This window comes from Pristis pectinata, chromosome 14 (assembly GCF_009764475.1).
Source record: "Pristis pectinata isolate sPriPec2 chromosome 14, sPriPec2.1.pri, whole genome shotgun sequence".
NCBI lineage: Eukaryota > Metazoa > Chordata > Chondrichthyes > Rhinopristiformes > Pristidae > Pristis > Pristis pectinata.
Window position 1 is genome coordinate 14254124 of NC_067418.1, and position 25286 is coordinate 14279409.

At 41.5% G+C, this 25286-nt stretch overlaps 1 protein-coding gene across 4 annotated transcripts in view; it reads left to right on the forward strand.

Moving 5' to 3' along the window:
* LOC127577901 (protein kinase C-binding protein NELL1-like) overlaps positions 1-25286 on the forward strand; it is a 626741-nt gene that overhangs the window by 8720 nt on the left and 592735 nt on the right. For all 4 annotated transcript variants that reach the window (XM_052029546.1, XM_052029549.1, XM_052029547.1 and 1 more), the window contains exon 4: positions 12905-13075. In XM_052029546.1, the coding sequence (XP_051885506.1) occupies positions 12905-13075 (171 nt within the window). The remainder of the gene's footprint in view (positions 1-12904; positions 13076-25286) is intronic.

The window sequence follows — 25286 nt, forward strand, 5'->3', positions numbered from 1 at the left end:
CTTCTGCAGGTAGAAATGTTTCATAGTTACACTCCTGAAAAACTTGGCTTTAATTTTTAGACCACAGCCCCTGGTACTCGACTCCTCATTTGGCAGAAGTAGTTTCAAGCTATCTGCCTCATCCTTTCCTTTTATTTTCTGAATTTTATCCTTGTGTATTATAGATCGAGCTCCATGGACCTACTGCCTGTCTGCTCTTCATTGTTCAGCTTGCTTTCAACTTCTACAATTGTGCAATGCACATGAGAGTTGGAAACATTCTGGAGGTTAGATGCCACCCAATCTGATTTTCCATTTTAATGCTGGAGTTACCTCTCAATCCAATCCAGCTGGTTCTGGGTTGCAATGAGTTGGGGGGCTGGAAGCCCTTGCTACCTGGCGCCTTAGCCTTACACCAGCCATTACTGGTGTACAGATGAAGCCCTCTACATTTGAATAAGTCACTGATCATTTAAAAAATGTAAGATCAGGTTGGGTTTTTTATGCTGCTACACCCGCTAACACTTTGTTCTTTGCTCTAGGTTTTTAAATTTATTTTTCTTTATTCCACCTTGCATTGCAATATAATTTACAGAAGATAATAAATTTAGATATAAAGATATTTATCTCTTATTTCTAATAATTAAAAATATATTTAAATCCAGTTACATCATTTTGAAACATGTCTGAATTTTGCTCGTAGCAAGCTGCTGGTGGGGAGGGTGGGTGCAATGTCTCAGGGTTAATGGAATCCATGGAGTTAGCAGGGAGGGTGAATACGAGGTATTCCCTGGTCAGTAATGATTCAGCTCACTGTTTCTGTTATTTGGCACCTTGTTGCAATGATAACCATTATGATGCCATTCATTTTCATTCATAAAAATAATTGTTATGTCATTTTGATTCTTATGTCACGTGATCAAAATTGACAGATGCTCTGCCTGCATTGTAGAGGCACAGCGTTTTTTGAGTAGCCAGAAAAGACAACCTACGGTCTGCAGTTGATTTAAATTAACAGTATTTCTTTGCAAAAATATCTTTATTATTGCTCCTTCAGAGAGCTGATACAAGCACAGTTCAGCCACAACAGCATTATTGAATCCATTTCTGTTCACCACACTTTAGGTGGTTTATGAGAGTCTTGGAGAAGATGCAAAAATGTTTTACATGAATACTTAAAAGGATAAAGCACTTATTTTACAAGGAAAGTCTGTAAAAACTTGGACTATTCTCATTAGAACAGAGAGGTTGATCGATAAGCAATTCAAAATATTGAGGGGTCTAGATGTAGTGGCAAACTAGAGGGATAGCTCACTTCCTCAACTTTGCATTGCATCAATCCAAATTAATTAGTCTCATTCATCATCTTTTCATGAAATAGCCATATTTATCTCAGTTTTTAAAAGATCCAGTAAGTTGATGGAAGACAGAAGGGTCATTGAAGAATGAACAATGTGTGAATTCCTTAGATTTCAACCTTACCTGACAAGGAGAATGAGGAAATGGGGAGAAGCCACTTTTTTGGAAGAACAGTTAGGGGAGAGTGTACCTGAACACAATTTAAGTAGAAAATGAATGGTGAGAGAGAATTCTCTCAAATCTCAGAACCTTGGCCACTCAAAGTCAGGCTCAGCCATAAGGAACAGAAGCAGTAGGCCCTTCAGCACTCATGCTTCACCATTTTGGCTAATCTTTTATCTCAGTCCCACTTTCTTGCACTAACTGCCAACATCATTGATTCTCTTTGATGATCTAGTGTAGAAAGCCAATTACAATAGTTGCTATCAATAAAATGAATTCTTTGTAGGGTTGTCAGGTGAGAGTGAGCCTTGAAAGTAGGACAAGTGTGGGATGAGGTTATTTAACAGTTTGTTTTCCTCTACTTGACCTAAGACTGCTTGTCGACAACTATTATAAATTTCCATTTTGCCTTCTTTATTCCTGAGTTTATTGGTGACGATAAGAGTTGAAAACAGCCTTTGTGTCTTACATTCTGTGCTGGGTCTGTAATGTACAATATATAATTATGAAATTAATTTGGAATCATAATCGCTTGCACTTTGAACTGAATCTTTTTCAAAGGTGCCCTTAGTTCTTCAATTAAAATTAGCAACCTGTTTGTTAAATAACTATTGCATCAATTGTGCAGAATATCTCCACACTCACTTTGCATTTGCAGTTTCAGTTTCCAGCTATTTTAATATGAGCAGCTGAACACTTTGTTTTGCACTTGTCTAACACTACATTCACTTGATATTGCTGTCTGTGTTTCCCAGAGACACTTGCCCAGTCCATAAGTAGGTAGATTGCAAAGACTTAAGTGAAACAACCCCCATGCAAAGACAAATTATTGAAATTGCTTTATCTGAGACAGCAAGTAAATGAACAGGGTGACGGATTTAATTAAATCTTATCCTAATCCAAATATTTTCAGATGCTTTCTGTTGGAGTAGAAACAATGAAATTATGCTGCATCAATCCTGACTGTTCTGGACAAAACATGTTGTTTTACCCTTGTGAGGCCAAGCTCCTCACTGAATTTTAGATTGTTGTGATAGGAAAAGAATGCTCATGTCCTCCTGTTAACTTTCCCTTTAACGTATTCACCAATATATCTGAGAATGTTGCTGGCTATTGTCCACACAGTGAAGTTTCTTGCGGAAGTTTATGCTAAGCACAAGAAGACAAGTGGATGGGCCATTGTCATGGGAGGGAATATTCATTTGATTTTCAGAACTACCTTCTGTACCTTAAGAGTTCTGATTTTGTGGCTTCATCTGAATCTTAACCTCCATTTTACAGGGTAATGGATGGCACACTGGCACAGCTGCTGCCTCACATCTCCATCAGCCTGGGTTCAATCCTGACCTCAGTTGCTGTTTGTGAGGAGTTGGCATGTTCTCCCTGTGACTGCGTGCGTTTCCTCCAGTGCTCTGGTTTCCTCCAACTTCCCAAAGACGTGTAGATTGGGGCTCATTGACCACTGTAAATTACCCCTAGTGTGTACATGAGTGGTAAATTCTGCAGAGGAGTTGATGTGTATGTGGGAAGAATTAAAAAATGGGATCGGAGTGAATGGGTGCTGAACGGTCTGTGCAGACTTGATGGGCTGAAGGACCTGTTTCCATGTTGTATGATTCAATGTAATGAAAGGTTCAATTAATAACATCCTTTTCAGTATGTTTTGCAAATTTATCCATGGAAGGTTAGTTGGAAATCTTGAAAGATTGATAGCAGAAAGGAAAGAAAGGTTTGCTTTTACTGAAAGTATCTAATGACTTAATTGGCATCCAGAATAGAGGAGAATTTGATTCTCTGGATGTGGTATGCATTCTATTCACGACACAAATGCTGACTAAAATTATAAAGGTACAAGTAGATTTTCTGTGGCATTGTCCATTGCCAATTCAAAGCATAAAGTAGAGCAGCAGTCAAGGTAAGAACCTGGGGCTGTAGAGCAGAGGAGGCGCATGGGGAATGAGGTACAAGTCTGGGTAATGGGATGGATAACTACTGAAATGGGTTGCAAGACTTGTGAGGAAGGAGGGTGTAACAGGGTTGTTTTCCTGATACTTAACAACCAGAATCAGTAAGTTACAGGGCTTGACCAGAGCTGGGAAATATAATATAGACTCAGAAATATGAGTTGGCCGACATTAGGTAATGTGCATATGGGTGCAAGAGTGAATGGTTAACTTACTGGAGTAGTTGCCGGATACCTGCCTAATTGGCTTGAAGTTCAAATTCCAGTAAAGGGAGATGGGCATTTTTAATTCAAGCAGATAAATAAATTTGGAATGAAGGCTAATGGTGATCAAGAAATTACAAGATTGTTGGAAAAAAAATGCTGCTTGGTTCACTAGTATCCTTCAGGGAGGGAAATTTGCCATTCTTATCTTGTCAGACTCATCAATGTTTCCAAACCCACACTTAACTACCCTCTGAAATGGCCCAATCAGTTCAGGGTACAATTAGGGATGATCAATAAATGTTGGCCTTTGCCAGTGACATCCACATCCCATTTAAAAAGTGTTCATGTAACTTGTGTACATCGCCATATAGCTGCTGTTTATAAACTGGTGCTGTTGCATACCTCTGCTGGAATTAAGCATATCTGTTCATTATGATGTGGTGGAGACCTTCTTAACCCTTTAAGGAGAAGGTGCTGTGTCAGTGTTTGCCATCATTAAAAGCAGTTGTAAAAGTTTTGGAAATATTTGGAGGTGTTTATGGAGTGCTGATTGGTAATTGCTTCCCACAGAGAAAGTTGTACCAAGAAAGCTGCCCGGAGCCGCCAGAGTTCCATTGTCAAGAAGGGTAGAGAGGATGGAATATCTAGCTGACTACCCAGTCTGATTGTTTGTTTCAGTGTGTAGATTGGTTCTAGTAAATTGATGATTCATATCAATACTCCCTGCGTACTATCAGTTGAGACTTAATGGATGCGTACCTTGATTAGTGAACTGCATGTATGGTGTGGAATGTGTAAATTCATATTTTTGCAGAATTTTTAATCTTTAGCATGCTGTGATAAATTTCAAGTATGCAGTATGATGTGGAGTGAAAAATATTGCTGCTGAGCAGGCTTGGGAAGAAAATATAAGGAATTTGATATGGCTGCTTGTTGCTTCTTAGAATGAAAATGTTGCATAAAATGATTTACTTTTTTTAAAATCGCAGCAAATTTTAATATTTATTAAATTTGATATTCAAAATTCATCAGCATGCTTGAACTTTCTACTCATGGGATGTGTGCCAGATGCTAGATTTTTAATTACATCAATAAATTATCTTCTAATTATGATTAACTCATGTACAGTTTCAGACGCTGGAAGGATTATGCCTTCTTGCCAAACTTGACATTGCTTTGTGTGTATCTTGTCAGCACATACTGCCGAGGAGGCAGGAATAAATGAGAAGCCTGTAAAACCTTTACTCTTTATCAGAGGTAAAAATGCCAGGTAATAGTTTGTCAGAGCTGAAAGAATATAATTGATCTCCTAATGAAAAGGACAAGATGAATATCAAGCATCAATCTATCACTGGTTATCTCCGTTTCAGAGCAGGATACAGAATAAACCCCTTGGTTCCCTATCCATTCAGGCAATTCAGCACATCTGCTGGAAATACCATCAAAGTGAACATTAAAGCACTCACACCAATGATAACAGACCAGGTCAAGACCACAGAACGTCATTTTGTGAGGAAGTGTCTATACCATTCTGATGAGAACTGTCTCACTTTTAAGACTGACAAAAGGCAGAAAAAAGAGGAAAGGAAGACCCAAACACCCAGGGTCTCACTCTCCCATCAGCCGTTGACTGTGGCTTGAGGATTTATGGCTTGAGGATTGCACTCTTCAGTCAATGCACTCACCTATTACCCTCTACCTGATTAATGGAGAAGGTAGTCCTTAGCCAGGAGGGATTACCAAGCAGCAACATCTCTTAGATCTTGACTGGATTTGGCTAGTCCATTGAATATTATATCATTGCCCACTGGCTAGTTTTACTGTCCATTACGTACAAGGCTGTTTCCCTTGAAATGAATTAAAAAATTCTAGGATTTCCAAAATAGACACGATTACCTTACTATCTATCTACATGTGTACAATTCATGGTGAGAAGAGTTTTGAGCTCCTTTTTGAAGCAATATATCTGTGGATTATGAATGGTGAGCCCTGAGTCCACTTGAATATTTGACGAGGTAAATAATCTATTGTCTTAAATAAAATGAAAAATAGTTGGGTTTTATAAATGGCAGTTGAACAGCTTGAAGGCACAGACTGCAGGTGCTGGAATCTGAAGCGACAGACAAGATGCTGAAGGAACTCAACAGGTCAGGCAACATCTGTGGAGGGAAATGGGCAGTCGACGTTTCAGGTTGGGACCCTTGATCTGGACTGAAAGATAGAGGGGAGACAGCCAGTATAAAGAGGTGAAGGGAAGGGGTGTAGCAAGAGCTGGCAAGCAATAGGTGGATCCAGGTCAGGAGGGGTGATAGGCAGATGGAGGAGGGAAGCGTGGAAATAGGCTGGGAGGTGATAGGTGGCGAAAACAAAGGGCTGCAGATAATGAAATCAGATAAGGGAGGTGGGGTGGCAGATGGGAACAGTGGGGGGAGGAGACCGAGTGGAAGGAGTGTGTGTAGGTGATGGGCAGATAGAGTGGATGGAGGAGGGGAAAGTAACAGGGTGATTGGGGGGGGCTGGGCTGGATGTAGAAGCAACTCAGTAGATCAGGAAGAAAGAGAAAAGGGACAGAGGGAGGACAGTTTACCTGAAAATGGAGAGTTCAATGTTCATACCACCAGAACGTAGACTACCCAGGCATTATATGAGATGCCGTTCCTGAGAACTGAATTAGCAGATTACTCCCAATGTAGTGAAGACAAAAACGTACCCTAGTATTCGTGCCAAAAAGAGAGAAGTTTTCTTGGTGATTATTTACCCTTCAAGTCAATGAGCCCATTTGTGACTTTGACCTATGGTCATTGAGTACAGGAACTAGTGCACTTTGAAGAGATAGTCAATATGTAGGCTTATCTAGGGATCTTGGCTTGCAAAGTTAAACACATTACAATATTAGCTGAGTTTGGGATACAACAGAATCAAGATTGAGTCAAATCTTAGTTTTGAGGCATCCCAGCTTAATAATATTGAAGGAGCTGTATGGAATGGATTTTAATGTAGACATGGGAAATGTGCTAGTCTGTGTCTGAGTTGTTGGGATCCTTGTGGTAAAGAGAAAGTCTGCGCAGCAGAATAAAATTCATCCTCAGATTGGTAATGTTAAATGCAAGGTAAAGCAACTTGTGTTTGTTAAACTTGTAAAATTCAATTAAATTGACATCATTGTAGACTGTGTTTATTGTCACCAATCTGAAGATCAAGTTGAGATCTTTTTCATGAAATTTATTTTTCACTAATTTTCCTTTTGCATTCAATAAAACTGGAACAAATTCTGATCAAAAAGTAACGATTTAAGATGGTTATGTCCTCTGTCATCATTCTCTGGTTTCTTTTGTATCATTGGCAAGGGCATTGTTTGTTGGCAGGTCTCTGGTTACCCTTGAGAAGGTAATGATAGGCTTTCTCCTTGAAATAGAACAGCCCTTCTGATGAAGCAATTCCCACTATTCTGATAGTTTGGGTGTTAGAGGATTTTGATCAAAAGATAGCAAAGTGATAGTGGCATGTGAGGACATTGCATGCCTTGAAGGTGGATTTGGAGGTGATGGTATTTTCATGGATTTACATTGCCCTTGGGAGATTGTAGGATTTGTCCATTCCTTCAGCTAGAAATCCCCACACTTGCTGATGGAAATAATGCTTTATAGATAGGATGGCAATCATGCGGGCTGCCTTGTCATCGATGGTGGCTTGAGGTCTTTAGTTTGGTGTAGTTCTCTCACCCAGTCAGATAACATCTTGGGGTCCCAGTATGTGGTTGAAAAAGTTTCGGGATTTTCGTAAGTGAAACATTTTCTGTAGCAGACACAGTCTCTTTGTTTTTGGTCAATGGTGACATCCCAGAGCACCGACGGTGTGAGTTAGGAAACAGTAATGATAATGAATGTCAAAAGGGTTTATTCCCTTTCTTACTGAAGATGGTTATTGCCCAGCATTGGGCGGGGCAAATATCTGTTACCACATAAGAAGCATGACTCTGAATTTTGTCCAGAGGGCATGGGTGCTTCATTACCTGAGGATTTGTCAATGGAGATGAACAACTCTACAGTTATCATGAACAGCCCCACTTGGACCTTATATTAAGGAAAAGGTAAAGCAGTTGGGTTGAGGATACTGCCTTGAGGTACTCCTGCAGAAATGTCCTGAAGCAGAGGTAATTGACTTTCAACAAGCAGTAACAACTGCCATCTTTGTTTAAGACAGGCATGACGCCTGGAGGCTTTCCCCTCTGATTTCCTCTCTGATTTCAGTTTGATTCAGTTTACTTGTGTTCGATTAATTACTGCTTTGGTGTCAAGGGCAGTCATTTTCACAACACCTCTGGAATTCATATCTTGTGCACATGGTTGAATCAAGGTTGTGATAAAAATCTAGAGCTAAGTGGTCTTGGCAGGACTTAAACCAATCATTAGCGAGCAAGTGGTTGATGATTATGTGTCATTTGATTATATTTTTGACAATTACTTCTGTCACATTGCTAATGACTGAGAAAAGTTCATGGGAGTACAATTACCTGGGTTGGTTTTCCTACATTTTGTGGATATAATATATCTGAACAATTGTTCACACTGTTGGGTACATGGAAGTATTCACTATACTGGAAAAGATTAGCATGAGGTTTAAAGAGAGCAGTGGCCATTGTTACGTCCAGCGCCCTTAGTTTCTTGAAGTGAATCAAATTGACAATGGGCATGCTAATGTGAAAGTGGGAAGTCAGGACAAAATCAAGTGATTCATTCATTCAGTTAATGACTGAGGTGCCTGCATATGTGTGGTGGTGTGCACCGCAAGCGTTGCTTCTACTTCTGTGATTTTTGGATCATACATGCGTGGCCTGAGGCCCTCTCCACCAAGTTTGCTACCTGACCCTCTCTATCCTTCCCGATCACTCACCCTAAGATAAGAAATTTATTTATTAGTCACATGTACATCGAAACACACAGTGAAATACATCCTTTTGCATAGTATCTGGGGGGCAGCCCACAAGTGTCGCCACTCTTCCGGCGCCAACATAGCAAGCCCACAGCTCCTAACCTGTATGTCTTTGGAATGTGGGAGGAAACCAGAACACCTGGAGGAAACCCACACAGACTAGGGGAGAACGTAGAAACTCCTTACAGGCAGCAGTGGGAATTGAACCCAGGTTGCTGGTGCTGTCATAGCATTATGCTAACCGCTATGCCGCCCCAAGCCCTCTTAAGCCCTCTTCAAGTGATGACAGTCACTTTCACTGAAGCAGACCTTTATCATGCTCATGAGGTTGTTATGTAAAGGGGACCTGCCTGTGGGGTTCGGCACTCAGAACCATCTTCAGGGAGGTACTCTTAAAATGCATAACCCTCACAACAAATTTCCTTTTGGGCTCCCATTGTCCTCCCAAAACCCCATCCCCTCCACCCCTCCACCTCACCCTCAAGGTGACAGACACCCTGCCACTTAGAAAGTGATCCGGCTGCCATCTCTTTCGTCCCTCCCCTAATTAACAGGCTTACCTTTGCCTACCTCAATAATCTTCAAGCTCTCTGATACCCAGCCTGACGCTTGCACCCTCCCCACGCCCAACTTTAGCCAGACACTCTCATCCCTCACCGATCTCTAGCCCAATGCTCTGTATTGCCCCCACCCCCCAAAAGCTAGTCTGTCTTATCTTCCCTCTCCAGCACCAGGCCTACCCTCTCCTGTTACCACCTTGACCACTAACCCTCCCCACCGATCACAAACCCAGCCCCAAGCACCGCAAGCAGCTGGATACAGCAACCACCACCCACATCTCTGGCCTGATCCCTCCTCCAATGAACTTACCTGACCCTTAAAGCACCAGCATTTTTCCTGATAAGCTTCCTCACCACCTTCCCTGCCCTGACATCTCTCCCCATTACCTTCATCTGCCACCTCTGCCATGCGCCCCCTCCCCCCCACCCAACCCCCCTCAGACACAGTGCAAAAGTTGCTCAAAATCTATTCTGCGTCATGTATCACCTTGGGACCAGCTCGTGACAGAAATCTGCAATGGCAGGTCTCATTGTCCCTCTGTGCACTGTGTCTTCCCAGATGCCGTACACTTGCTCGGCCCTTGTGCTTGTCCAGGCTGATCTCTGATGACGCAGCTCCCAATGAGTTTGAAGTTATGGAGAAGAAGGGACGGGGTGTAAACTGGGGTGTTGAAAGCATTCAGAATAGACTTAGTCTATACCCCTACCCCATCGCCCTACCAATCACTAGTCCAATCCCAGCCATCCCCAAGCAGCTGATCCCCAAATGGGGGATTTGAGGGCTCTGGGGAACTGGCATAGAAGAGATGAAGCCTGGGGCAGATCAACTATCATCATATTGAATGGTGGAACAGGCTTGCGGTGCTGAGTGTCGCACTTCTATGTTCTTATGTTTATATGAGGCAGCAAAGTCGGTGTTTATTGATTCCCAGAAAATGAATAAATCATATTGACTGCAGGTGGATAATACTTTTCTCCTCATGTAAGATATACCTGTGTTCATTAGGCTAAGAGAGAAATGAGTATCTGAGGATTCCTTCATGTGCAATTGATCCATATTGGTGAATGCCATTGCAGGCTGCTGGTGGGCCTACTTTGGAGATAACATGAGAACCCAATTAAGTGCAGCTTTTTAGACAAGTGTCAGGCTTCCTACAGAAAACAATTTCGGAGACATTACAAACATGAAAGTAGCAGCAGGTAGATAAATGTATTATTATTTTGTTAAAACTTGGCAATTTTGTGTTGGTTTTAATGTGTTGAAAACTTAACTTCCATTTTCCAAATTCATTGTGAATGGTATCATTCATCATCAGTTTTTAATCAGTTACTTCTATTGACTATTCTCAATTTATTGTTTTTGTACATTTAATTGAATATTAACCTATTTTTCCCACATTCAAGCATTGTTGGGACTTGTCACTGTTCTTGAAATGACAGTGATTGAATTAACAAGATAAAAATACAGCACAAAATTTCAGCATAAACGATGTTATGCTGCTATGAGGCAGATAAAGTGCAAGACTTTTCTCTTAATATATAAATAAGCTCCAGTTGGAATTATTCACGAATCGTCTTAAACCCGCTGGATAGTTCTAATGCTCTGCAACTACTCAAGTGATCTCTGTGGGAGAGTCTAAATAAGCAAATAAAACTAATTGTTTGTGTTAGCAAGTTCATGTCCAGTGTGGAATTGCTACTTGCATAGTAAGTTGCAGTCAGTATTTTGTTTTCTGTAGTATAGGAATCTTTGTATAATTCTTACAGTGGTTTACATTTCTGTGTTTGCCATATTACCACTTTGACTGTAGGCTGTATCTGTAGCCAGTATCAATGTGGGCCAATAATAAAATTCCCAATACTGCATTCCATGGGAACACATGACCCAGTAGATATATATATTTTATTCTTAGCTTGCGCTTCACATTATCTTTGCCCTACTTTCCTCTTTTAAATTATTGAGTTTGCTTTCATTTTTAGCTGTAAATTTTAAATTATTTCCAGCATTCTCTGTGTGAAAGTTTAATAGTTTCTTTTTTTCTCTCACATGGCAAAGGGTTTAGCTTTTCTTCTCTGTCTGACCTGAATCTTCTCTCCTATGCAGCAAGATGCTGGTCCAGTGAGCATCTTTGCTGGCAAAGCTGATCTTATCGTCTCTCTTCTCTGAGCAAGGCTGCAGAGTTCAAACACAAAAGAGTACATTTGGCCAACAATCCAGAGGAAATGAATTTGCAGTAAAGTAGGAGCATGTCAGAAAGTCAAGCAAAACACACAATGAGTGCAAAAAATGAAGGAAGTGGGCCTGAGGTGATCAAACTGGAATAAGAGATAGGGGAAAAAGACAGAAAGAGGCATTAACTGCAATGAAGAGGCAGGTGTATAGAGCATGACAGTTATACCGCTCAACTAATACAGGGTGAATAATGATTCAGTGACACAAATTCAAATCCCACCATGGCAATTGTGAGATTAAATTATTAACTACATACATTTGTAATTTATAAGTTTGTATCAGTATGGGTGACCATGAAACAAGTGCATTGTTATTAAGAATCTATCTGATTTACAAATGCCCTTTCGTGAAAGAACTCAGCCGTCTTAAGAAACCTGGAGGGTTATGGGCTGTGCAGGAGGGAAGGGTCAGATTGATCATGGAGGAGGTGTTCATATAGTTCGGCACAACATCGTGGGCCGAAGGGCCTGTACTGCTCTATGTTCTATGTCTTTACACAGCTTGGCCAATACGTGCTTCCAGATCCACAGCAATGTTGTCAACTCTTAATCATCCCATGAAATGACTGAGCAAGTTACTCGATCACAGCTGACCATCTGCACCAAAGGCATGGCTAATGGTGATAGTGAGGGGGAATAAGATAGTGTTTCAGAGGTGAAAATAGGTAATCTTATGCAAATGTAGTTAGAAGCTCTTCTTGGGGACAAATATGACAGAGAGGTTGCAGGCAATCTGGTTTGGCCTCAGAGATTGATGCAGTCAGTGATGATAGATTGTCTTCAGTCCATTTTACAAAATTCAATGTCTTTGATCTTATCTACATTGAGTTGGAAAAAATTTTACCTTTCCAGTAATGGATATACGTTAACTTTACCATATATGGCCAGAGCAGATGAAGACACTTTGCTAGCTAAGTCGTAGCTTTCACACTGAAAGTATGTACTCTGCTGTTCATCATATTATTAGTTCTTTTGTGACTTCAATTGCAGCCTGATTAGAATAGCATGATTCAATTTCTTCCCATTGTTAGAGTTCTTTTAAACTTGTGAAAACACAACAGTTGACTCTTTTTCAAAACCAAAAGAAATGAAACACAAATTTTATTGGGGAGTACAATATGCACTTCTACTGTTGTATATTTAACAACAAGAAGATTCGGGGAGATGTATTTTCTGCTTCTTAAGGATAATATTGTGCCTTGTCACTCAGCCGTAAGCTGGAATTTGGTCTGGTTGAAAGGACCTGAAGAATGGTGAAATGGTTTTATTTGCTGAAGGAAAGAAAGATCAAAGGAGCTGGCCTGAAGTTACTTAAAGAACCAACGCTGTTTTGGTTAGAAACTTGTGGAATTTGCAAGAAAATTAAACTGCTAGCAAGAGAGTGAGCCCAGTATTATGTATTAGAATTTTAATAAATACACTATGCCTGTGATACTTCTATGCTGATAATGTTTATACTGAACGTTGCTGTTAAATAGTATGTCCTTGTTGCTTATTGTACTAAATGCAGGTATTTTGAACTGGAGAGCAGCGGTCAAAGGGATGAGATAAGATATCACTACTGTTTCAATGGTAAACCCCGCACCGAAGTATTCCCATATCGACTGGCTGATGGACAGTGGCACCGGATAGCACTCTCAATCAGTGCTTCTCATCTCTTGCTGCACGTGGATTGCCACAGGTAAGACTTAGAGCATGACAACTACAGTAAGAGGTACATAATTTGCACAGTGCATGGAATTCTTGATACCCAATCCTGCAGACCACATTCTGTCTAGAATTATGTTACTCGAGTTTAATCTTTAATCATCTTGAGTTTCAAACCATATTACATTGAGAAAATAATTCGCCATTGATACAAGAAAGCTGATTCATTGAATTAATAATAGGTATTGAAACCAATAAAAGGTGAAGGATGATAAATGAAAACATTAAGAAATATGAAAATAAATTACTCTGAGATCAAAGGAAAGACATTAATGGAATGTATTTCAGAAACTGGATGCAATACTCTCACACCACTATACAGGCTCGTTAGAGGTACCTACTGAGAATGAATTTCTAAGATTGTATTTTCCAGTTTGCTTTGTTATAGGCAACATGTGTGTTCACCTAAAGGGGTTGTTCACGAACCAATCATTTCTATACTGTCAATAGGAATATAGTTATGAATAACCAATGATTTCCTGAAGCAATTAATATGGACTCCAATTTAGAACAAAAAAACAGTACAGCACAAGAACCGAGCCTTTGGACCACAATGTTGTGCTGAACTAATTAAACGCCTAACTCGACTAGTCCCTTCTGCTTACACAAGTCCATATCCCTCCATTCTCTGCATAGTCACGTGCCAGTCTAAGAGCCTCTTAAGCACCTTTATCGTATTTGCCTCCACTACTACCCCTGTCAGCACATTCCAGGCACCCACCACTCTCTGTGTTAAAAAAAAACCAGAACTTGCCCCGCACATCTCCTGTGAACATACCCTCTCTCACCTTCAATGCATGCCCTCTAGTATTAGACATTTTGACCCTAGGAAAAAGATGCTGGCTGTCTTCTCTATCTATTTCCCTCATAATCATATAAACCTCTGTCAGGTCTCCCTCACTCTCCGCACTCCAGAGAAAACAACCCAAGTTTGTCCAAATTCTCCTCATAGCCCATGCTCTCTGGTCCAGGCAGCATCCTGGTAAACCTCTTCTGCACCCTCTCCAAAGCCTCCACATCCTTCCTAGAATGGGGCGACCAGAACTGAAGGCAATATTCCAGATGCGGCCTAACCAGAGTTTTATAAAGCTGCAACATAACTTCCTGACTCTCGAACTCAATGCCTCGACTAATAAAGGCAAGCATGCCATATGCCTCCTTTATTACTCTATTGACTTGTGCAGCCACTTTCAGGGAGCTATGGACCCCAAGATCCCTTCTTTCATATTTAGCAGTGATTTAATTCAGTAACCAAGAAAAGAGAAGAAAGAAAGAAAGATTTGCATTTTTATAGTGTCTTTCATGACCTCAATGGTTCACGTGTAATCATTTTCCTGGAGATGGTGAAAGTCACAACCAACACTAGCCTCTCTATTTGTAAAGAGTTGACAAAACTACCACAAAGCATTTAAAATCATGCCAGTCGTTCTAGGAAGCAGCAACTGATATCTGTACTTGGGGCACAAACCTACTGCATAGATGGTATTTGTTTATTATTGTCACATGTACCGAAATACTGTGAAAAGGTTTTGTTGCATCCCATTCAGACCATGCCATACATGATTAGTCAAAGTCAAATTTATTGTCATATGCACAAGTACATGTGTGCACAGGTGCAATGAAAACTGTACTTGCAGCTGCATCACAGGGACATAACATCATATAAGCAGCATTCAGAAGAAAAACATAAATTAGACATAAATTATACATGATTTTTTACAAGAAAGAACACAATCAGAACAAAAAAAAGGTCCATTTTAGTGTAAAGTCATCAAGGTGGTCATGGTGTTGCTTTACTGTAGTGATTAGGTTGGTTTAAGAACCAAATGTTTGAAGGGAAGCAGCTGTTCTTGAACTTGGTGGCGTGGGACTTCAGGCTTCTGTACCTCTTGCCTGATGCTAGCTGTGAGAAGGTGGCACGGCCCGGATGGTTGGGATCTTTGATGATGGATATTGCATTCTTGAAGCAGTGCCTCATATAGATTCTAAAAATGGTGGGGAGGGATTTGCCCGTGATGTATTGTGTCGAGTGTACTACTCTCCTCAGCTTGCATTCCTACTCATTCGAAATGCCAAAATGATGTAACCAGTCAGGATACTTTCAACAATACATCTGTAGAAGTTTGTTAGAGTGTTCGCTGACAAGCTGAACCTCCTTAACCTTCTAAGAAAGTAAAGATGCTGGCGTACCTTCCTTGTGATTGCATCTATGTGCTGGGCCCAGGACAGATCGTCTGATATGTTGATTTAAAGCTGCTGACTCTCTCCATCGCCAATCCCCCAATGTAGACTGGCACGTGTTCACCCTCCTTCCCCTTCCTGAAGTCAACAATCATCTGTTTAGTTTTACTGATGTTGAGCGAGAGGTTGTGTTGTGGCACTACTCAACTAGGTGTCCTATCGCTCCTGTACGCTGACTCATCACCACCTGTGATTTATCCAACAACAGTGGTGTTGTCGGCGAATTTGTATATGGCATTGGAACTGTGCTTAGCCACACAGTCATGTGTGTATAGAGAGTAGAGCAGGGAGCTAAGCACACAGCCCTGAGGTGCACTTGTGTTGATGGTCAGTGAGGAGGAGATGTTTCACCAATTGTCGTTGATTGAGGTCTGCCAATGAGCAAGTCGAGTATCCAGTTGCAGAGGGAAGTACAGAGGCCCAGGTCCCGGAGTTTGATGATGAGTTTGGATGGGATGATTGTGTTGAATGCTGAGCTGTAGTTGATGAACAGCAGCCTGATGTATGAGTTCCTGTTGTCCAGATGGTCCAGAGCAGAGTGAAGAGCTAGAGAAATAACAACTGCTGTTGACCTATTGTGGCGGTAGGCAAATTAAGGTGGATCCAGGTCATCTCTGAGGCAGGAGTTGATTTGCACCACAACCAACCTCTCAAAGCACTTCATTACGGTTGATGTAAGTGCCACCGGACAGTAGTCATTGAGGCAGGTCACCACCCTCTTCTTGGGCACCAGTACAATAGATGCCTTTTTGAAGCAGTTGGGAACCTCAGACCATAGAAGCGAGAGGTTGAATATATCCATAAATACTCCAGCCAGTTGGTCTGCCCAGATCTTCAGTACTGGCCAGTAATGCCATCTGGACCAGGTGCCTTTTGGGGATTCACCCTCTTGAAGGATGCCCAGACATCGGCCTCAGACAGAGATTATAGGGTCATCCGGGGATGTGTGGGCTCGTGTGGGTGTGTCATAATTCTCCCTGTCAAATCATGCATAAAGGGCATTGAGCTCATTCAGGAGTGATGGGTCATTGCCACTTATGCTAACCGATCTCACCTTGTAGGAAGTTATATTGTGCAAGCCTTGCCACAGCAGTCGAGCATCCATCTGTGATTCCAGTTCAGTCCGAAATTGCCTCTTTGCGCTCTCAGTGGCCTTCCGGAAGTCAGGCATGGTAGTTCAATGCTATTACAGCGCCAGCGACCCGGGTTCAATTCTGGCCACTGTCTGTAAGGAGTTTGTACGTTCTCCCCGTGTCTGCGTGGGTTTCCTCCGGGTGCTCCGGTTTCCTCCCACGTTCCAAAGACGTAGGGGTTAGGAAGTTGAGGGCATGCTATGTTGGCGCCGGAAGCATGGCGACACTTGCGGGCTGCCCCCCAGAACACTCTATGCAACGATGGGTATTACTGTGTGTTTTAACGTACATGTGACTAATGAAGATACCTTATCTTATATGATTCTGGGTCACCAGCCCTAAACACCACAGATCTAGCCCTCAGTAGATTACGAATCTCCTGGTTCATCCAGGGCTTCTGGTTGGGGAAGACTCAGAATGCTTCTGTGGGTACACACTCATCCAAGCATGTCCTTATGAAGTTTGTGACGACTGTGGCATATTCATTTAGATCCGCCGACGAATCCTTGAACATGGTCCAGTCCGTTGACTTGAAACAATCCCGAATTCATTCCTCCGCCTCTGCTGTCCAGTTCTTCATAGTCCCTTTCACCGGTGCCGCGCTCTTCAGTCTCTGTCTGTATGCAGGCAGAAGAAGCACAGCAGGGTGGTCGGATTTACCAAAGCGCGGGCGAGGGATGGAGTGGTGGGTGTTCTTGATGGTGGTATAGCAGTGGTCGAGTGTGTTGGGTCCTCTAGTGTTGCAGATGATGTGTTGATGGTGGTTAGGCAGAGACTTCTTCAAGCTCGCCTGATTAAAGTCTCCTGCCATGATGATGACAGGTGGGGGGATGCTTTGTTCTTGTTGATTATGGCACTCAGTTCCTCAAGTGCTAGCTTGATGTCTGCCGTAGACTGCAGTCAGGATGTCAGTGGTGAACTCCCACGGAAGGTAGAATGGTTGGCACTTCTCTGCCAGATGTCCCAGGTTGGGGGAGCAGGAATGGAGCAAGACTGCCATGTCCGTGCACCACGATGAGTTTATCATGAAGCAGATGCCGCTGCCTTTTCCCTTACCCAACCCTGCCATCTGGTCCATGTGGTGGATTGAAAAACCCTCAGACTGGAGCGCTGAATCGGAAGAGTTGGGAGTGAGCCATGTCCCTCGTGTCCCTCCGATTAAAGCAATCTTGCTCTGAGGTGCTCAATCTTGTTGTCTAATGATTGAACATTAGCCAGGACGATGTGAGGGAGAGGGTGCCGTAGGACCCTGCACTTCAGTCTGTCCTGGAGTCTGCCCCGGCAACCACGTTTTCTGAGGCAATGGAGGCCTCCCTAGTGTTTCCAGCTGCTGTGCTCACCTTCTGGGTGGTCAGTTCTCTGCCTGTCAGCTCTATCTAGGGTTCATAGTATTGCTAATTCATTTAAATGGCTTAAAAGCATATTATTTACTGCAGTAGTGTCCACTGCATTTTTCGGGTTTAAAAGGTCAGATCTCGAGTATGAACTTGTGTTGCTGTTAGCTGCTGGCAAAGTGTCACTGCTCCTTTCATCACATTGAGGCAGTATAAAGGAAACAGAATGCAGAATATAGTCTTGCAGTTACAGAGAAAGTACAGTGCAGGTAGACAAATAAAGTGCAAGGGCCACAAGGAGGTAGATTGGGAGTTCAGGATTTCAACAGTTTGTCCCTTGAGACTGCAGCTCAGATCCAATGCAGGAAACAAATCCACTTGGAATCTCAGGAAAGTTTTGAATTGACAGACTGGACATCCAAACTGTGAACCTGAGAAATGGGAAGCATGGGAGTCAGTTTGCACACATTAAGGTCCCACTATCAGCAATGGGATAATGGATAAACATTGACCAGGATAATAAATATTTGGCCCACACTTCAGAGGCTAGTGTGAGGGTAGAGAGTGTCTCTCAGTTTAATGTTTTACTGAAAGACAGCGTCTCTGACAGTGTGGCACTCCCTTAATATGGCACTGGAGTATCAGATTAGAAATTAGTGCTCAGTCTCTAGATTGAGACCTGAACTCATGACCTTTTGATTCACAGTTGAGTCCAATCAGCTGAGCCAAGACTGTTATTTCAATCCATATAAAAAGCAATTTAAACATTGCTTAAGTGAATCAATCAATATTACAACAGTTTGTCTGATATTTTACTGTGTGAATCCATATTAACACCAGCTTGACAAATGATTATTAAAAGTGCCAAATTTGACATTTTGCTCCAGCTGAATTTAACAAGAAATTTGACAGACTTCTTAATCTACCCTTTCATTGTAATATTTACCCTGCTTTTGCAGTTGATATATTCAAACTCTCTATTTTAAGGAAGTTTTAAATATGACAGATGAAGAGAACTAATTTTTTGTTCATAATCTGTGAAATTAGTTTCTCTGAACATGCAACTATTATTACACTTGACCACAAATTCTGCCATAAACACATAGCCAGATCGATGGTGGTAAGCATTGAAATGCTTGGATGAATCTCCTGCTTAATTGGATGTCTTTGATGTCGGCAGTAACGATGTTTTTGCTGGATGGAATAGATTTTCTGAGTTAAGGAATCTGGGAGAGCTAGAAAGCTCAATGAGAGAAAAAGGAGAAAACCTGTTCCATCCTCCTTACTTCTCTCGTTTCATATCTGATAATGTAGCACATTTAATAAATGAAAATCTGTCTTTTGTCAGTAGAATGCTGTATTGCTGTGGTAATATGACTAATGCGTTGGTTCATCTCATCCAAATAATTAATGCATCATTACTGTATGGAAATCTATTGCATTGAATTTAAGTTAATAATCTTCTGACTAAGTGGTGAAACTATTTTCATTTTAGTCAAGCAGACATTAATGAGACGCAGTGTGTAGCAAAGCTGTATGATTTTTCTTTTCCTCAACCATTCTTGCTGCAATGCTGCACCTTGCCTCCATCAAGCTACTGCCCATGGAAAGGAACTAAAATAGAAGACGAACAGGCAACTGTTCAATCCACAGTGCCTCTGCTCCAGAACCAAAGTCACACCAAACCATACCTTAGTTGAGCTGTAGCACACAGGCCATATGTAGGTTTCTGTGCATTCAGAGGCCAAGCTTCGACTGATTGGCAACTCATTCACTGAAACACACGAGAAGTCAGCCTCTGCAAAGCAAAGGTATCTACCAAATCTGCCCCACTGCACAACACTCTAACAGGAAAGGTCCACGGTGAGACTCATGAGATGGTTGTTTCCTATTATTTGGGAGCCACCTCTCAGCAAAGGTAGAAAAAGATGATGTGCTTCAGTGCAGTAGCACAGCTTTTGTCAGTCTGAGGAAAAGAGTGAAGATCAAGATCTTAAGTCTGGCACAACCTGGTCTTGCTAATGCTTCTGAGACTTGGATGACCTATAGTAGATATCGCAAAGCACAGCAGGGATATCACCAACACTGTCTCTACGAAATCATCCATATCCACTGGAAGAATATGCACACTGATGTCAACATCCTCTCTCAGACCAAAATTCTCAGCATCGAAGACCTGATCACACTCCATCGGCTCAGTTGGGCAGGTCATGTCTTCTGCATGCTTGATATCTGTTTCCAGAGAGACACAAGAAAGCCATCACACAAGAAAATAGAAGTAGGCCACCTGGCCCCTCAAGCCTACTTCACCGTTCAATATGATCATGGCTGATCTGCCCCAGGCCTCAACTTCTCTTCTGCGCCAATTCTACATCGTCATCAATTCCTCAATCCTTCAAAAACGTATCTACCTCCTCTTTAACTACCCCAGTGATCTAGCTTCTACAACCCTCTGGGGTAGAGAGGTCCAGAAGAAAAAAAATACTCGATTCTGAGTTCTGTCTTGGAAAAAGATTACCAGGCAAAAAGAGGAAAAGATACAGGGATGTTCTCAAAATGTCCTTGAAAATATGCAACATTCCCATTGAATCCTGGGAATCCTTAGCCCATGACCATTGAAACTGGAGAAGGAGTATTCAGGATGGCATGGAGACTTTGTCCTACATGTTGGGGGCACACAGAAACCCAGTGTAAAGGACAGAAGGCACACACCACTCCTCAATCTCTCCTCTGTCAGGCACCTCCTGCCCCATCTGCAGTAGAGTTTGTCGGCCCCACACCAATCACCTGAGAGCAGACAGCATGGGAACAGAAGCACCCTTGATCCTGAGGGATTGCTTTGGAAGGATTTCTTTCCTGTAATGTAGCTAAGGTACATTACTGTTAAGTTCTTCAGACATAAATCTGTTTGAGCATCTCTTTTTTTTTCAAAGGGATGATTTAACCTTGCAGAAATAACGAGGTTTTCTTTCAGTCTGCAGTGTGGATAACAGTAGCAAGGTCCTATTTATGGCCTTTGTCTCGTGGTTTTGATATGCCCACCATCTGGATTGTATCACTACTTTCCGATCAATGTACTAGAACACACGCCACAAAGTGTGTGGTAGTGTTCCTTGTTAGATGTCCAGGTAGGATCCCTTACCTGAAGAAACTTAAGCTGGATTTGAGAAAAGCTCTTGATTTGTCAGGCAACTGTTTATCTGATTTTAAGTTACTCTTCATAATTTGCCACGTGTGATCTGACTCCTGAGTTGTTAGCCTACCATCATATTGCTCATAGCACTCCTTTTGCAAACAGAACTTTAATAAGACATATGGGTAAAGAAGGCAATATGTAACCGCTCCCCCTCCACCCCTGCCACCCACCCCCCCCCCACCACCCACCCCCCCCCCCCCACCACCCACCCCTTCAAGCCTGTCTTGCCATCAAGTAGAGTTGTGATTGAATCTTTAACTTGGCTATTTTCTCATGGGATTCCATATCCCTTGATTCCCTTTCATGTGCAAAATATTATCAGTCTTAACCTTGAATATACTTGGTGACTGAACATCCACAATCCTCTAGGATGAAGAATTCCAAAAGTTCGCAACTCTCTGAGTAAAGAATTCTTTCTTATTTGTCATGAACTTTATGCCATAATTCTAGACTGAGTAAACAGCTTCTCAGCATCGACCCTGCCAATTCCAATCATGACCTTATGTTTTACTGAGACCACGTCTGCTGTGATCGAATGTCCATATGGCGCAATCTCTCCAAGAGCATGGCCCTTAATCTTGGATTCAATTTAGTTCTTATGTGTTGTGAAATTATTTGGAGACCAGGGCAGTTTTTGAACTGAGCATGTTTCAGTAATCCTTCCAACAAAAGGTTGTTGATAGCTTTAAAGAATAGGCAGGAAACTTGGAGCCAATCATTGATCTAATGATAGTGGCTAGTAGACTATTTAGCTGGACTAAGTGGGGAGCTGTTCATAATCTGAGTGCCAAGCAAATGCTGGGTTGACATTAATTAAGTTGACCTTGCTGATAAAATGCTGACTGAAACAGGATAGTTCTGAACTATCCTGTTTGGAACTTTGGCAATAGGCAGTTATCGGCAAGGTAGAAGCCTGATTTCGTGATGAGCTGCCTGATTTGCTGATCTGCTCACTACTTTTGAAATGATTAACTGAGAAGCAAGAGCATGACAAGACAAAAATAATCAATTTACCTGAGGAGATGTTGTAACTGCATGTTTCTGATGATGAGGTTAGCCAAAAGCATTCGGCCTGTGAGGACTCAATATATTGAGATTGAATATTTGTCAGCTTTACCGTGAGGCAAATGTGGTGTGAGAGCATTTAATTTAAAATGGAGATTGCAGTAGGTTCAAAATTTGATTTTTGTGTCAGATTGCTTTGTTTAAAGGGACAGCTGTCAACCTGGTTAACCAAGGTGCTTTTAGTTCTTTGAAGTATTTGACTCCTATAAATCCATCATCCAGACTGGCTGTGATAGGTAAGTTACAGTGGATAATTTTGGCTTTTGTTGCAGGGAAAAGTCGACTGAGTGTATGACTGAAAACTGAATTTTAGTATTTGTGTCATGAAAGCCTGGAAATGTGTTCTGATGCTTCCACTTTTCTGTAAATCATTTGAAAGTGGCCATTCTGTGTCAATGTAACTAGCGCAGAATGATATGTTTTTGAAATTGCTTCTCCAAATGCACAGTATACAGTTTTAGTGATTGATTTGTAAGTTGTATGAACTTGCCTATAATTTAAAGAAAAATTATGTTATCATGACTCCCTGCTTGCTTATTTTGTGTTCCATATTTATCATTCCAGAAAATTAATTAACTTTTAAACTGTTTATTTTTTGCCCTTTTAATACAGTATTCAATAAGCTCTGACTTGTATCAAGGATTTTTGGTCCCCTTTTCTCCATTTATATATTTTTGGTGCCTACATATAGTTTTCTGTGTTAGAAGATACTGGATTGATGCATCACTTGATCTCATAATGTTAGGAGACACTTCAGTCAGAGTACCTGAGGATCTTCTGTGATATTGGAAATTTCAGTCCTTCAACGCAACAGTAATGCATGGCTAATCTTGGTTATTCCAGGTGGACTTTGGAATCTTCCAAGGTACTCTTTGAAGAATAACGGGGAACTTCTGGTGTCTTGGCTAATATTTGTTTCTTGCGTTACATTACTAACCTGAAAGATCTAAATCTCTACAAATTCCTATTCCATTTCTGTGTTATGGCTGTGGCTGCATTTGCTGTGTATGAATTGGCTGTTACTTTACAACTTTGTTTTTTAAACTAATGCACAGCTTCATTGGCCAAAGTCACAAAAAGTGCATTCCCTGTGGTGTGGTTTGCTCTAACTGTATAGATTCTGAATATTGAGTAGATGGTTTAAGTTAGTGTCAGATAATAACATTTCAAACTTTGAACCTCTGCCTCACCCTCAACTCATCCACTGCTGGTTTAAAGGGAGTGAGGGGATTGGTGTCACAGGAGGAGTAGGCAGTTGACCTGCATTTGGGAGGAAGATTGGGGACTTTAATATTTTAATGAAGATAACAGCCTTTGGTTTAATGTGATGTTACTGCTTTCAAAGAGGTAGAGCTATGTTTTCCAGGCTAGAGAAAACCCAAGAGTTGAAATGAGGGGAGGCACAACATTTAGAAGATAAATCCAGTCATTGGATTTAGATCTTTCAGATGGTTAGTAATGTAACCATCTGAAAGGAACCATCTAAAGGAACAAATATCAGCCAAAGCACCAGAAGTTCCCCGTTATTCTTCAAAGAGTGCCTTGGAAGTCTCTGGGCCGCAGAACCAATTGCTTAATCTTTCAGAGGGGAGCTACAGGCAGAGTTGGACTCTGTCATTAGCTTTGGTGCTATGGGGCTGTGATATTGAAGGTCCATCGAATTGTTGCTTATGACATTAGATCAGAAGAATTCTTCCATTTTCTTCCATGATGTGAACAGTATGCACGTTTAGAGAGCAGCAATATGCTATAAATTGTTCCCTGCCAACTTTGTGGAATTAAGTACTGGAGAACTGTTTCACATGGCACAGTGAATTATTGACCTTTGAATAGGATTGTGACCACAGAGGCACAGTTTGAATGATCTGGTCTTTGTGCCCAATGCACTTCAGGTGTCATTTAAAGGAAGACTGAAACCATTTGGAAACTAAATTTGTGACTTTTTGTTAAAGAAAAGAAGAGTGAGCTGGGGCTTTTCTGAGTGAGCTGGGGCTTTTCTCTTTGGAGAAGTGGAGGATGAGAGGTGATTTGATAGAGGTGTACAAGATGATAAGAGGCATAGATTGAGTGGACAGTCAGAGACCTTTTCTCAGTGCGACAATGGCTAACGTGAGGGGACATAATTTTAAGGTGATTGGAGGAAGGTATAAGGAGGATGTGAAAGGTAAGTTTTGTACACAGAGAGTGGTGGGTGCATGGAACGCACTGCCGGCAGAGGTTGTGGGGGCAGATACATTCGGGGCATTTAAGAGACTCTTAGATAGACACGTGAATGATGGAAAAATAGGGGACTTTGTGGCAGGGAAGGGACAGAGCAGGATAAAATGTCGGCACAACATTTTGGGCCGAAGGGCCTGTACTGTAATGTTCTATGTTCGATGAAGTTTGCATCCAAATGAAAACACAGAAAATATTATATACCATGTGGCTGAGTTGTCTTTATCATAGATGTGTCTTGGTATTTCTTATTATTTCTTCTTATTATTATTACCACTATGCTCAATTAGTCAAGCCTGTCCATGTAACATGGCAAATGTTTTTGCAAATGACTGGTAAATAAATATCACTGAAGACTGAAAACTCTCTGAAATCATATATCAATGACTTGGATGAAAATGTAGATGGGTGGATTAGCAAGTTTGCGGATGACACCAAGAATTGACCTGTAATGAATTGACCTGTACGATCGGTTTGTAAGACAAGCTTTTCACTGTACCTCGGTACAGTGACAATAATAAACCAATACCAATAAGATTGGTGGAGTTGTGGACAATGTAAAGGACTATCAAAGAATGCAGCGGGATATAGATCAGTTACAGATATGGGAGAAGAAGTGGCAGGTGGAGTTTAATCCGGGCAAGTGTGAGGTGTTGCACTTTTGGAAGTCAGATGAAAGGAGATAAGTCTATAATTAATGGTAGGCCCCTTAATAGAACTAAGGTACAGAGGGATCTTGGGGTCCAGGTCCATATTTCATTGAAAGTGGCTCCGCTAGTGGATAAGGTAGTATAGAAGGTGTGTGGCATGCTTGCCTTCATTGGTAGGGGCACTGAGTGTAAGAGTAAGGAAATCATGCTGCAGCTATATAAAACTTTAGTCAGATTGTGCTTGGATTATTGTGTACGGTTCTGGTCACCCCATTATAGGAAGGATGTGGAGACTGTGGAAAGGGTGCAGAAGAGATTTACCAGGATGCTGGCTGGATTAGAGGGTATG